General features: G+C 43.5%; 1 protein-coding gene across 1 annotated transcript in view; it reads right to left on the bottom strand.

Annotated features, from left to right (window-relative positions):
• Positions 1-15,951, bottom strand: part of LOC135915275 (uncharacterized) — a 182,863-nt gene that overhangs the window by 162,712 nt on the left and 4,200 nt on the right. Inside the window, exons 3-4 of the mRNA XM_070539464.1 lie at positions 11,220-11,273; positions 11,112-11,142 (exon numbers count right to left, since the gene is read on the bottom strand). Coding sequence (XP_070395565.1) covers positions 11,112-11,142; positions 11,220-11,273 — 85 coding nt within the window. The remainder of the gene's footprint in view (positions 1-11,111; positions 11,143-11,219; positions 11,274-15,951) is intronic.

Raw genomic sequence — 15,951 nt, 5'->3', positions numbered from 1 at the left:
CCCTAACATTGACATATTTGATGTCACAGAGAACCACAGATTGATCTAAACCACATCAGACCCTTTAGTACCATGCTCGTCTTGGCCTATAGATTCAAAGCCACTGTGGCATAATGAGCAATGAACATGCCGATGCAGCCCTCCTCATGTGCACGACCTGCACATGAAGAGGGCTTGCAAGACTCTATTCCCTTCTCAAGAACAGAGGCAGCAATGAACATTCGTGTGATTGCAAATAAAACCATAAGATCCTTATGGAATTCACCAAGCTTGAAGCACACATGTCTACACCCATTGGACCCATCCCTTCGACTTCGACCCCCATCTGGACTCTCTCGACTCGAGACAGCAGTACTTTGTCGACTGTGGCTTGGCGTCGCTTTCGCAAGATCTTTCGCCTTCCGAGTCGGTATGGACGAGAGCGCGGCTTCCAGTCACTGCGGTGGTGAGGAGACCATTGAACATGCACTTTGATACTGTCTTGGATACAGCTTGCACCGGCTGTCACTAGCGGCCTTGTTGGCACGCCTTGACGACAGGCACTTTCAGAACCAACAGTCTTGGAACGCCGACAGTAACTTTCGTCGCACTGAAAGTGTGTCAAGGCTTTGTTGACCTTCTTACGTGGCAGTGACCTATTAGAAAGACTATATTAATCCTATCCCGCCCCCTTTTTTTTTCGCACCTTTCTTTTTGTCCCCGTCCTTCTTTCGTATTTACATCCGCTTTCCCGAACCGGAAGCTTTAACTTTGGTTAACCTCCCTGCCTTTCTCTCATTTGCATCTCTCTCTCTCTCTCTCTCTCTCTCTCTCTCTTGGCCTAGACATAAATTGTTGTTTTTTTATTCTTGTTCAATTCACTCGGTTTTGTTCAGTCGTTTTCCTCAGTATCTCTTCCAAAGCTAAGAAAAAAGTAAGTATTGAAAATAGCTATAAGGTGAATACCGCTCTAACGATGGAAGAGGAAGTGCAGTTGTAAAAATTCTGGCCGTCTGAATAAAATATAAAGAGCGTCCAAGCACTTCTAAGGATGGCTGTAACAGATTTCATGTTGTATCGAAATATATATACAAATAAACCAGCCGGAATTAGCTCTCTTTTGGAACTTCTTCAATCGTCTGAACCTTCTGAAAGCATGCTGATAAAGGAGCTATTACGTTTGTTGTGAGCAATCGAAGGCATTCGCGGAAAGAAACCGTAACTTCCTGTTATTCTACCTCTCTAATTTAGCGCAATGGTTTACTTCATTTATCATGGTCTATAAACGAATAAATAACATAGCAAATAATATATAAAAACATGGCACCTCACTTCGCTCCCATGCGAGGGCCGTGGCCGAGTATTGAACCCAGTATTTGGTGCCCGGAAGCAAAACGTCTACGAGGGGTTTCCGTCTAAACTCTGTCCCAAAGCGCAGGGCTGACCTTTTGTGTTGGCAGGCTTTCAAAGCAATTTCCCGCACTTGGCACGCCTGTCCACACGTACATCCTGAGGAAAGCTCTCACTAAAGCAATAAGTAAGAAAAAGGAAACAACAAAGGAACAAACAAATAATAAACCCGACAAATCACACTCTTTCCTTGAGAGACTTTCTTTTTCTCCAAATATTAAAAGGTCATGAAAAAGCGAAGTTGACAGAGCGTGGGGATTTTCTCAAGTTTCGATCAACGGACACGTCGACCAAATGAGCAACCAAGCGAAAACGCTTGAACCGTGTTTGCGGGCAGCCTGATTGGAAGCGCCAATCAGGCGGCGTGCTTTCTCGAGAGCTGCTGCGATAAAGTCTGCCTCGTGGGTCTAGGATAAACCCCGAGTCTTGACGGAACTCATTTTGTAGGCAGGGTGTCGTGTCCGTCACCTATGAGTTGTGGTCGATTAGTAGTTTGGCTGGCGAAATAACCCTACGCTAAGACCACGCGGAAGAAAAATACTGTGCAGAAACCACTAGCGGTGACGGTCAATGTAAGCGAATAGCACGACGCTTCCTGCAGTCTATTCGCTTCATTAAAGGAATTACGCGCTTGATGACACATATTTGATGCAATAAGGTTCTTTAGGTAGCGTTTGCTGTTTCATTGCGTAAGTCCGTAGAGGACATACGCAATGCATATGTGCATATGTAGCAGTGGTACAGCAGTGAATTGAATTGAATTGAATTCTGTGGTTTTACATACCAAAACCACGATATGATTATGAGGCACGCCGTAGTGGGGCACTGTGGGTTAACTTTCATCACCCGGGGTTCTTTACCGTGCATCCAATGCACGGTACACAGGCGTTTTTGCAGTAGACATAAAAGAGGCTGATGATAATGATGATGGGATGAACCAGGCGACATCAGTAAACACAAATTTCACACAAGACCGCAATTCTTCGCGTGCGTAAAGCCCTCGTGCGTCCAATTTTCTCTTTGAAAGTGCGTTTCATTTCTGCAACGTTGGTGCGTTCTCAATGCCCCACTGCACTTCACCTGGTTTTCAATTCTTCACTATTCTGTAGAAAATTCTATTGCATTCGTATAACGATGAAAACTCCGCTTTTTAGACACAGAAACCTTTTTTCTCAATGCGCCCCTTCTTCTCTCGTTCTAGTACGGCTTAAGTTTTTCTCGTCACGCAGTTTTACCTTTGTAGTTTTCTTTCTCTAACGCTTTGCGTCACTGCAGGCAGAGCAGCCTTTACAGACGCTATTGCTTGCTTTGACGTAGGGAATGGGGGAAGAGCACTTCAATGAGATGTTTATGTCGCATTTAATCTATTCACTCTTTAACCTCGTTTTTTTTGGCCACAGAAAGTACGTTCGTACAATAAAAATTATAAATTTTTAAAATAAATAATTGATTATAATGGTATTGTTTTGTAGTACAGTATATCTAAATTAACAATTTGTGTCCTGAACTACCAGCAACTGAAATCTTGATCCAGCTTAGCCAAAAGCGCTACTGTTTGCTTTCAGTTATCTTTCCCGCATTTAAGTAGGAGTTAAAAGGGTAGTGGTTTGCATTAGTTTGTATGTAACGATAGAGGGAAGCAAAATAACAACAACAAACCATACAAACAAGGACGCGCACTAAACAAGAGTTTAGTGCTTGTCTTATTCAGTCCTATTCAGCGCATCAAAGAATCATCTACTGGCCTCTGCAGGGTTAAAATGTAATGTCCCTCCTATAGAACTACGTACTATACTGCTTTGTCTGTTATTCTGTCTGTTCACATAGTGCTTCTTTATGCAGTTGTCACCAAAAAAAAAAAAACTAAAGACATCTGGCAACTCTGATTCTTTTATACTTCTCGCCCTTTGTTACGACAGATATTAGGCGCACGTATTTTTTTTTTCTCACTGAGGACGTTTGGAACAGACAACTGTATATAAATGGTAAAGGTGCGAAAAAAATGATAATAATCAAGCACAAATGAATGAATGCTTTTGATACGAAGCGAGCTTTCCGAAACCTTGATCCGCAGCCACACAGATAATGTGCATTTTGAAAAAAATAATCACTGCCAACGACGTTATGTCAGCCTTTTCCCTCTTTGCACATTCATCTTCACACTGTTATCGCTGAGAGGCGAAGTATCGGCGACACGTTCTGTCTCGCTGGCCTGATGGAGCATACGAAGTATACGTCGACCATTGGATTTTCTGCTTCCATGGGCGCCTTTATCTCCTGTGCTGATGTACGAAGCAAACCGACGTCGCTGCTCCTAACGGACAATGGAGGAAGTAAGCGGAAAACTGACGAATCGAGAAAAGACGCTAAATCGTCAAGGCTTATTTCATTGTTCTTTACCAAAGTCGCTTTCCGTATGCTTTTTGTGCGTGTAAGTGCAATAAACAAAAAGATCAAATACTCCCCAAAGAACTTCACCGAACATTAGCTTTAGTTCATTGGTGGAGATTAGGACGGGAAGGCGCAATGCCATTTCCGGTTCGCTAGCGAGGAGCATCATCGGAAATGGCTCGTTGAGTCGGCACAGCCCGGAAAATGAGCCGGCAAACAGCTAAACGGGAAAGTGCGAAGGAGGCACTGTGCAAGCTTACTCCTTTCCCTATCGGCTCGAGCAGTGCTATTCCCCGCGTTGGCGCACTCGACACCACCCTACGGTAAAGGTGTTGTGACGCGACCAACACGTGCGTGCTTTTATTTGTCCTGGGAAAAAACTTAATATTTGAAACTATTTGATTTCTCATTAAATCTAGGTTACCACATAAGCTGCAACCGCTGAGTGCCATATACACGAACAGGAAACGTGCTCACACATAGGTTTTGTAAATATATGATCCTAAAATGTGCTTTACCTTTAGAGGATGACTGTATCTTGAGAGAGTGGATCAGAATGCAGGAATATCTTTAGCGCCGAAGAAACGCGCGACACAGTGGCTCCACCGACCGAGCATCCAAACCTTCAGACGCCGCAAAGCTCTCGCACGGCAACACGTGCGCACCTCTCACGAACGCGGCTTTTCAAGTATGATGACGGACAAAGAAAAAAACGACAAAGAACGCTGTTCGCTTTAAAAGGTCAGAAAAGGGCAGAAAATGACACTCAAGTACCCTTACGCAATTTCAATGCGCCAGCTTAATGACTTCTCTAATTAATTCGTTCTGTCCAAGTTACGTGACATCATACATTGTCACTTGTCCTTCACAACTCTGCGTTAATCCATCTTAATCCACATTTCTCCAATTTGTATCAAATTTTATCCTCCTTAATCCACTTTACTCCTCCCTAATCCACATTAATACATCTTAATTCGCCATGCTATAATTTGTACCAACCTTAATCCATTTTAATACACCTTAATCCACTTTCATTCACTTTACTTCACCTTAATTCACTTTAATACACCTTAAGCCAGCTTAATCTAACTTGTTAATTCGGTATTGCTACTGGCGTCACACAAGACGCTGAGAACGGCACTGATGATGATGATTTTACCCCTAGTTGCGGACAACGCCGGCTTTTCTGCCTCATGGCTCATATAATGCTTTCGGCTTAAAAATCAATTTGCTTTATTAAAACAGTGACGTGCCTGAAGACGTATGTATGTTACAGTTAGGCTGTGTTTGTCATTCTGTCGTGTAATTCCGTAGAGAACCAAGTCTGCGAACGACACATCTGTAGCAATAGTAATGATGGCTACATACACACCAACTCGGCCTATCTGTGCTGTCCTGTGTTGAGCCATGTCGGGCGATCGTGTTGTTTCTCGGCAATGAATGTATGTGGGAGACCTCGACGAAAATTATGCGACTCCCACGCTCCGTGGAAATCGGTTTAAGCGAAGCTCACGCTGATGTTTCGCGAGGAACGTTGTTCTTGTGAAAGAGTTCACGACGAAGTTCCATGACTTTGCTTTGAGAGACACTTCGATCATCGTAAACGTATGGCGGTCCAACGCCACAGGCAAGTGCAACAGATACCAAAGTCTATTGCACACTCCACTTGAAGATTCAAAGCTACCATGCACTCGAGTAATAAACCAGTTTCACTCAATGTCGAAGACAGTCCTGATCCGCACGACGCTTATTCCGAGCCTCTAGCTCCTCCGCATTTAGCACATGTGTATGCCTCATTTTTATTGTGTTGGGGCTTGTGTCTTCACTCGATATCAAATGCCATGTGTTGACTCGGAACACCTCGGTTTGCACCTTCTCCGGGACACACCCATCTTGCAAGGCCGCAGCTAAATAAAAATTTATATTCGGGGGTTTTACGCCCCAAAACCGCAATTTAATTACGAAACATGTGTTGGGGGACTCCGTATTAATTCTGGACATCTGGAGCTATTTAACGCGCACCTACACGAGAGCTTTTGCATATCGCCCTCATCTAAATGTGGCCGCCGCAGCCGGGATCGCACCCGCGACCTCGAGCTTAGAAGCACAACGCCATATTGCCACAAAGCCACCAGGGCGGCCGAGGCGGTAGCTAGCAGACGTAAAGTGCAGGGAACAAGCGAAGCAAGCATGGCTGAAAAAATGCTCTTGACCAATCTATCTCTGCCACCTTTGTTAATCAGTCAGTGATAAACGAGTGCCATTTGGAGTATACCTGCGCATAACCCTGGTGGGTGGGGGAATTGGGGGAGGGGTGTGCACTATCAAAATGTTACGGCTCTAAATGCTTAACAGGTCATTGTAAAACACCTCGTTGTATTGTAGACCCGTCCGTTGCGACGTGTGCGACGTGTTCTCTGTCATCTGGCTTTCTTTTTGTACTTCTCTTTTCTTTGGGTCGTTTTTTGCTTTATCCACAGTGTAATTCCGACTATCAACACTTGTGGTATCACCATGACCAACTTTTAATTGGTAGCGTAGGAATTATCACAGAATACAAGAAAACATGGTTCTCATATTAAATTATAAGATTTATAAGCTCTTACTTGTTTTTAAATCAAAGCGTGCGGGACATAATTATGGACACGGACGCAACGCTTCAAAATGGATAGGCCTCCACTAGAATGCTCTTTATGATAATGCTAGTGCGTTGATAACAGTCTTTACGTTTTGGAGCTACTAAGCTTCATAAGTAACGTCGACTAATTTTCCAGTTAGTAAGTCTTACTAACGCTACAGCAGCTAGCTTCATTTAGTAACGCTCTTATGTGACAAGCACATGGTAGCTTTGCGTTCGTAACTGCAGCGACCTTTTTGTTCTCACGTTATATATTGAAATGGGAGATAGGTAGCCAAAATTACCCGTATTTTTTTAGGTGACTAGACAACTTTGTGTTTATTAACACGTGAACATGCAATTATTAAGTTTCGCCTACTAGTCTTGACCCATCAATGCGGGCGCAATGGAAGCGTGCATTGGAAGCGAAATTGCATGAAGAGGAAATCGATACGGAAAGGCTGAGCACCGTAGCGGAAGCGTTTGCACCGCGACCAACAAGCAGCCTGTTCGCGGAACCGCCAAGTCCTTTGTCAACATTCTGTTCGGCAAACAGGCTGCCCGCCCACGTCTCCTGCTAGCTGGAGTAAATGAAGCCATCACTGGTTCTCCACTCGAGCCGCTAAGAGCTGTCTCGCTGCAAACCAGCATCCCAGTTTGCCTCTCTTCAACAGAGTCCTGCACGTTCACTCGCACTTGTCTACTCTTAAAACTTTTCCCTTTTCTCCTATCGCATCGCAAACACCCATCTAAGTTCCACTTACCATTTCTTTCGCTTCTTGGTCGACTTTATGGACGCTTGCTGTACCGAGAACAATCAAGTACCGCGTGTCATAGAAAACTAAGACGAAAGGGAAGTTGGCGGTGAAAAAGACATCTCTCTTGATAATAGGTTCCATAAGGGACCGGTCACATTTCTGTCTGCTAAAAAGCAATTGTAGATGAAAGAACCTTTTATTTCTTTGTTTTTTCTTATTTGCCTTTCCAGCTTCTGTCGCCATTCCCTCTGGCTTCTTAATCTCGCGTTCTTTTTTTTATTTTTTGAATGGTTCTTTAATTGCGAGAGGCTACAAAAAAGTAACGACAAAAGCTTTCATCGTCATCCTTACGTGTCCATCAGCTTATACATTTTTCCCTTACCAAAACCCCAATTTGCAATAACGTGAGGTCATGTTCATGGTGTGCTTGCGACAAATTGCACCCAACCAGCTTTCTGTATGACGAAAACAAGCAATGAGCTTTTAATTTATTTATTTATTTTGAAATGTCAGCCTGTTCGCCACTTGTTTCACCACAGATGCATAACGCAGGGTGATTTAAGAAAGGAGAAACACAGGGGGCAACGCAATTATCTGACTAAAGTCGGTTCACTTTGAATACGACCTCCCACTTTCTACTATCTAGACTTGTGCGAAGCCAATTGAGTGATGGTTACATGGTATCCGCTTCCAGGTGCTCATGGTAGCTTAATGACACGTTTTCGACACTGTAGATAATAAGACTTGCAAACGTTTTCATTTGCCTCTCTCGTTTTTACAAACAACCTTATTTTCTTTACTTCCTTTTTTAGAGAAAAGCCAATTTAAACAAAAAGCAAACCATCTCCCATAGCCTCACGACGAAAAATGAGTAAATGATATAAACGAATGACAAATAAGAAAATGAGGATAATCACTGAGGAAGGAAAGGAGATAAACTGTAAAAGCATCCGGTTGGCTACCCTACACAGGTACAGAAGAAGAAAATAATACCAAGATGAGAGAGAGAGTCAAAGAGAAAGCTACCTAAACATATGCGCGAGCAAAAAACAAAAAGCCTCGCATGGACAAAGGCGATCACATAGGCCAGCGTATTCATTCCATTGGATAGCGATCGTTTCCTATCACAAAACTGAAGAGGGGCAAATTAAATAACAAACAGTAAGCACTTAGCAAACGACACCATTCCAGGCATTGGTTCCAGCGTGTTTCACGATCCCCTTCTGCAATACATCGTTGCTCAAGCGTTCGCGCTGCTAATGAGAAAACATATAGTTGAATGCGGCGTACCAACTTTGAAGACAAACGCAGAAAAATAAACTGGGAATATTTGCATTCTTTCTTTAGATATTATATTCGAGGGCACTTTGCCGAAAGGTACTGGTAATAAAATGTAGAAAGAGACATCAAATAAATAGATGCTCCTTTTGCTGAACGCCGTGTTTCGTATTTCCATTGAACCTTAAAAGAATTCGTCAAAATATGCAGCTGAGACAAAAACATATTTTACAACTTTTTGAAAACCTTTTGCTATTGTGTTTCTCACCGCGAGCGCAGAACACCAGAGCTGAATTAAAACATTGCCTCATGGTAAAACTCCGCACTGCTCTGGGCATGCCTAGGTCACTTATGCACAGCGCCAATAAAAGATGCAAAGTACTACACCACGTCACGTTACATTCCTTTTTCATGCATCAATAGGTTCCGCGAACTGCTACATAATGAGCGAAAAAAGCTTCCAATGCCATTCTTTCTTTTCTTTTTACTGCAGCCTAATAAAGGTTCCTTTCTTTACCCTAATGCACGGAGTTCACTGTTTTAATAAAAAAGCGATTGGCTTGAAATATCTACCGCAATGCGTGGCTGTTAGATCTGTATGACTGTGGAAGCCAAAAAACGTACCGCGTTTTCTTTTCCTTTTTTTTTTGAAGGAGAAGAAAGGTGTGGTGCCCATACGTGTAAGTGCAATATACTTGGACAAATATAAATTAAATGTAATGACTTCGGGTCGTTCAGCAGAACAATTGCCGGCTATGTATGCCAGGCTAGCCCCCGCCTGCTGCAAAACCACTTCCACCACCAACACCGTTTTCGCAAGCAGCTGCACTTGCGCTTGGTTTAAATGTCTTGTCGTCGTCAATCACATATTCAAGGACAGGACCGAAGAAATATCATAGACGCCGGAACTATTCCCCTGACTTAAGCGCTTGTCATAAACTGCTGATTGCATTTTGTTGGGAAACAAATAATTTCCGTTTCCTCATAGGACCAGCCCTTTCGCGTACAAATTGGACGAGCGAGGCGGATGAAGCGTGAGAAGCTTTCGTTGTACGTAGCTGGAGCAAGCTCTGACGTAAGGTCAAATAATGACGCAGATAGGCTGGTCAAGACCTCACCTCCATATTATGATGATAGCCTCAAACTATGTCGCATACTATGGCCCATACCAAGAGAGAGTGTCCAAAAATAATGTGGCGCAGACAAGAAAGTGCATTAAGTGAATGGGCTTTTAGTTCACTAAATGTTCACTAACGTGTGGGATTGAGCGATCAACCTTGAATAATATCATTTCTGTGTTTTCACTAAAAGAAATAAAATGCTAGCAAATTGTGATAAAGAAAGAAATTGTTAAAAGAACACTATAGTTAACAATTTGTGAGAGTTAAAAATTAAAATTTCTATGAAATTGCATCTTCTTTTTTGTGTGCGGGGGCTCCAAGTATGTAAATTTTAAAAGGAAATAAACATTACAGGTACATTCAAGGGCAAGACAAACTGCCGCATCGGAATCTTCAACGCTCTCTTGCTCAGAGAGGAGAAACTACAGCACATCATAAAAAATGGTCAATTGTTTCTATTACAATACAAAACAGACATAGCGAAGAGACTTCCAGAACACAGCCGCTTGTCGCAGCTCTTTACATACTGTAAAGCTTTGCCTGTGCTGCTCACGCAGGGGAAGCCCACACACCAGCTTCATCTTAGCACCTTTATATCTTGGTTCACTTGAACTAGTGACTACAGACAAGATACGGAACCCGATAGTGGCTTCATGGATGAGATTTCTGAATGTTCATCATTAGAATGTTGAACTTGCTTTCACCGTTGTACATCCCTATTTCTATGTCATTATCATCATCCCTTATCATACCTTTATGTATCCATTCCCCTTCTCCCTGTGCATGAGTAGCTGGCTATAGCTCGTTAGCTGAGGCCGACCTCTCTGCCTTCTTTCAAATAAATTATATACTCTTTCTCTCTTTCTGGAAGACAACAGCGCAGTCTCGGAAGACCTTCCGCAGAGGGTGGCCAAAGCTAGCTCCTTCTCTTCTTTTTCTCAGTCACTCATCAGTGAAGCTGAAGTCACCTTCTCTCCCACACACATTTTGCTGTTTCCATAATAATACGTAAAGGCACGCAGGAACTCTCAGTGGGAAAGCAGTGCTACAGAGAGCCCCTGGGTCCTGCGGCTTTCCTGCAAACGCAGTGCGCATTTCGTGGCGTACATTAGCCATCCCTGGCTTGTAAGGACAATATATTGATTGTTTTTGCACTACGGGATAATTTCTGCCATACCCCACAGCTTCGCATTGTGCACTCAATAATAACGGCAAGAAGCTTCGAACAGCAGAAGCGAAAAGCCGCAGGCAGTATTGAATGAACGTCCGCTCTGGCAGGCAGAGTGTTAAACAATGTTATCTCTACTCGCCACACTGCATGGTGGCTGCTGATCAGTGCTGGAACACGCGAAACCTGACACAGAGCACTACACCGCGGGAGATCCATCGTTACTGCAGCCTTTAGTAACTATTGCGGTGATCTGCGTTAATCTATTTTTTCTTTGTTTTCACATCGACAACGTCACATTGTTCTATCAACCATTCTAATAGAACGAAGGGGAAAATCCCAGTTCGTGGAACAGTCAGCAGTGCAGGCACGCATATGACGCTACATACCTTTCGTGAAGATGAGCAGCGAATGAGCAACCTGAAACATCCGAATTATTCCTAATTAATTTTCACTTACTTTATTGAGTCACGTCGGTGCTTTATAGGCAAAGTCACCTTCCTATCCATGCTTGACACTTGTATTGGGAGATGCTGGGAGCATATTCCCACCTAAGACAGGAGATGACGGTCGATGAAACCAAAGGCTTGTAACTATGTAAAATGGAACTCATCCCCCTACCCTCGCGTAGGATAGTGAGCACAATGCGTTGGCGGGCTAGTTGGTGCGAATCCATAATTACTTTGTTTAGCGCAAAACGACGCCTTGTCCTATCGTCTTTCTTGTGTCCGTCGTTTTGCACTTAACAAAATAAGTAGGGTAGTGAACTCGACAAAGTTAGTTAACATTCCGGTTTTTATATCCTGCCTACTTTTTCTTTCTTTCTCTTCCGAACTCTCCAGTGGAAGTAACGCGTCGTGGTAACGCGTCGTGGCGAAGACAACTGAGAAAGAAATATTTTTTTTTTCTCCCGCTTCCACGCAAACAGTCTGGAACTGACGCGAGCTATTTCTGCTCGTCCGAGCAACCAGAGCGCCAGCATAAGCCAGCGTGTTTGTGCTACGTGAGTATTTGATATTTTGCATCTTCAACGTCACATCGTTTAATAAAAATATATAGGCAGAACTTTTATTGATGAGACAGAGGAGAATGTTAGCCAGAATAGTATGTCTCCACCACTTTTCACCAAGGTAATGAAAAAGGCGAGGAGCAAGGGAAAGAAGATGTAGACGGCAGATGATGATGCTATAGTACGAAGAACTATATAAGCCTTTGTACAAACATGTAACACTGGCCCGGTACGCGCCAGAAACATAAACAATGCGTCGACAAAACAATGTTCTTGCACAAACACATTTTGGACATTCTTATTCACACCGCACATACTCAAAAGCAAACGTCCGCTACTCTTCTAACATAGAAAGTCAGGCGGTGATTTTAAAATGCGTAGAGCATGACCAACCTATCACCATGCGCTAAAAGTATTGCTCGTACACCGTGGATGTGTGAAGCACAACCACCATCTTCAACAAAGTGCCGTGACGCGGAGCTACCAGCAGATAAGGCCGGGTTGGTGTAAGAAAGGTCCACCACTAGGAATCGGTACGTTGACTTCGCATTTACAGCCGCAATTTGGCTAAAAAAAGCGGGCAATGACTTTCTGATTCGCCCTCGTACTTATGCTCTCTATGTCTTAAGAGTAAAATTTCATCAATCACCGCATTCACCTTGTGTAGCATGCTAGGCTTGCTGCAAGGCAAGCATCTTGAGATTTTACTAAACCACTCTCTCCCTCTCTCCCTTTCTTCGGTAGAAGTCACAGATGCGCCTACGAAAGTAGTATTGGCTACTGTTCGTATCTGTACTGCCATCTCTACCTTCCTATTTCTGCATAGCCTTGCTTTCCGCGATGTCCAGAGACTGGCTCTAGCATTGATCGATATGATAATATGATAAGAATATAGTTATATGGTTTATGGAAGCTATTGTGCGCTTCTGCAGAGCATAGCCCGGCAATGTTATCCCGAAAATTTGCCATGCCAGCGACTTTTTTCCGGGACATAATTACGTGCTAGCACGTGTCCATCAAGTGAGTGAAACACAGAAATATGGGTAACAAGTGGCAGTACTACTTTGTGATTATCCCAGGGCCTTCCTGGTATTCACAAAATTTAACGTTATACACGATGAGACATGAAGGAAAGAGGTAGCAGCACTAATCTCACCTTATGTTGTTTACCAAGATAACACTTATAATTACGCAGGAACTGTTTGTGACGTGCATGAACCTAGCACACACCATTGCAAACAAGTGATCAAAATCGCAACGACAATAAAGCTGCTCTAGATAGCAGCGTTCGAAGCAAGAGAAGCATGACCAGCACAACCTAAACTGTGTCAGATTCTGTTTTCTGTAATCGTTTCACCTCGAGCATTTGTTGGTAATGGTGTTTACTGTGAGCTTAATTATCGCGCATGGTTCCTATGTTAGTATGCGTGTTTTACAAATAAACACGAGAGCTGAGAATAGCTCTATGTCCAGTCTCCTACACGCGCCGTACTGTTTCCGATAAATTAGTGTGGATATAGACAGTCACGCCCTTCAATTTCCAGTGTATTCTGCCCTGGTAAACAATGGTTGTTTCGCAGCCCCATAGAGAAACTGTCAGTCCTCCCTTCTTCTCTGCAACTGAAGTCTGCTAGCAGGACCAGATGAAGAGCTCGACATTGGCCACGTCGTTGCAATGTGCGAAAAACAGGGAAAGAACACGTCGAGTGTAACTATATATTATTTATCGAATACAGCACCAATATACCTCACACGATATATGTCGATTGATATTTGCCGTCTAACCCCCCTGTCTTTGCGTCTATTTCTCATTCTCCTCTCCTTTGTCGGTCATATTTTCACTCAAGTCACAGCATAAATCTCTGCTGAAGTTTAGCAATTCCGAATATTAAGTTTGTGGGTGCAAAGAGATTACGCGCCTCCTCCGTAAATATTCTCGTTTGAGAGGTGTGAATACATGCGATCGACTTCTAGTTGACATAAATGTTGTCCCTTTTATTTTACTTTTTCTTCGTTTATTATTTTTAACAGCGGATGGATGCTAGGATTCGCACTCGTATTTTATGTATAGTCAGCATAGCAGGCATTTAAAACTGCTCGCCAAAAATTTCGAAATTAATCAATATTTGATGCATGGCCTCCCAGTGCGCAACACGCTGGACAAGTAGCATGAACACGAGTCCTCGCGGAACAGAAACGTGATTACACAGCGCATAAGTATGTCCGGAACGCAGCAACAAAATCAGGAACCACCTGGCAAAAAACAGCGGAAAGCAGCGCTAAACCACGTCGCGACCGCAGCCTCAGCGAACATAAATGAACTGGGCTCAAAGGCAAAAGAAGTTTTTGAAAGCGGGGACGGTTGCACTGAAGCTGAAGCGACGCCGAAGAATGCGCTTTGTCCGGAAAACTCAGTTGGAAATCAGCACCGCGGCGTTTGGGCGTGTTGGTATGCCATGATGAGGCTTACAGCGCACAAACATACGTAGACAAAGACAGACGTGGTGCACACAGGCGCTGACTTACAGCAGTCAGCGTCTATTTTTACCGCGTCTTTCTGTGTCCTCGTCTTTTTGTGCGCTATGGGCCTCATCAGTTGGAGGGGGCGACGTGCTTAAGTGGATGCATGCAGTCGCCTTTACACCTCTCGTTCCACGGCAATTAGCTTTTGCGCCTGCTGTAATTGGGTTACTGAATTCCTTGAGGGTGTCCGTGCAGCTGGCGAACGTGTTCTGCACGCAACGCGGGAACGATGTCAAAAGAAAGCAAGAAGTCAGGGTTGGCCGTAAGGAGGAACGAAGAAACTTTGGCAATTGAGAAATAAGTGCTTCATCTGCTGAACCGAATGAGAAAAAGAAAGGACATCGGACGTCAAGAAATACAGAATACACGATGACTGCTTTTCTTTTATTTCTTCTTCTTCTTTTTTTTGCACGATGGTGGTTATTCAGAGAAAGAACGAGCATTGATAAGATTCGGTCGAACTATCGACAGCTACGTCATCAACGACTACCGGCTTTCTGCGTACTCTTGGCAGTGGGTGAACTTCACTGCACGGACTGTCAATGAATGAGACATAGCCGAAAGGGAACTCAGCTTTAATCATTTTGCCAATAATGTACCCTTTCTTTTTATCATAGAGACTAGGCTGTACTAAGTTTTAGACTGCCTGGGATTTATTTTTATTCTCCTCACGTTCTCGCAACGTCCCTCCAGAATACTTTTTTTTTTCAGCACTCGCTTCTCTCTGATAACAGATTGATTACAATCTGGAAACAGTAATTTTAATAGTACGCACACTTTGTCCCTCCAAACTAAACCTAAATTTACTAGTTCTAGTTTTTCGTTTTGCATCTCAGGGACGCGTCGGAAAATATTTTTGAGGTCACGAGAATGACGTTCGTGCCCGCTCTTGTTCTTGAGGGGATGTCATTCTAAAGAGAATTTAATAAGACCCTGTTTGACTTGCACATGACAGGGATCGCTTACGCAAGTATAAAGTGTGGAACACAAAAGGAACTCTCCCTCACTTTAGTTTTTCTGAGCACTCCTTGAGCACTGAAGCGCCTGGGGAGTGGAAGGTTGAAGTTTCGCCGCCGAACGCGATGAACGACTTGCGCAAGCGTGATATTATATTCCCTTTAGTCATCGGTAGACCATGGGGAAGCCCTATTTTCTCTTTTTTTTTCCTTGATTGAAAATCACGCTCCATGCAGTTGTGCAAGAGCAGATGCCCCTACAGGCGATCAGATAATACTTACTAAATACTTTACCGCCCCCCCTCCCTCCACTCCTCTGCTGCGAATTTTAGAACATGTGGTATGAAACAATGTCCTCATAGTTTAAATGCTCAATGCCGAGCAACTGGTCGACGCAACAGCTGTCACTAACATAAAAGCAGCTAGAGATAGAGGGACAGCTCTTTAATGAAACGGCGAGATTTCTGCTGGCGTGTGTATAGCCGTATGCATGCCACTCACATGAAAGGGAGACGAAATGAAAGGCCCTGAGAGAGAGGCCAGAAGAAAAGAAAAAAGGTGTGACAAAGATGGGCTCGGTATTTGCATGTGAAATGATATTCGGGCGATGTCATGGTAAAGTTCGATAATTCTTTGTGTACCTTGTATACATATAGCGTTTCTTAAAGCCTGGCGCTGCCTGAAAGGACAAGGCATATAAGCTAATGTGTATCTCAACATCAGTAGTGCTTGACTAGTTTT

This window comes from Dermacentor albipictus, chromosome 5, assembly GCF_038994185.2.
Source record: "Dermacentor albipictus isolate Rhodes 1998 colony chromosome 5, USDA_Dalb.pri_finalv2, whole genome shotgun sequence".
Taxonomy (NCBI): Eukaryota; Metazoa; Arthropoda; class Arachnida; order Ixodida; family Ixodidae; genus Dermacentor; species Dermacentor albipictus.
This window is presented reverse-complemented; position numbering and strand designations above follow the sequence as displayed.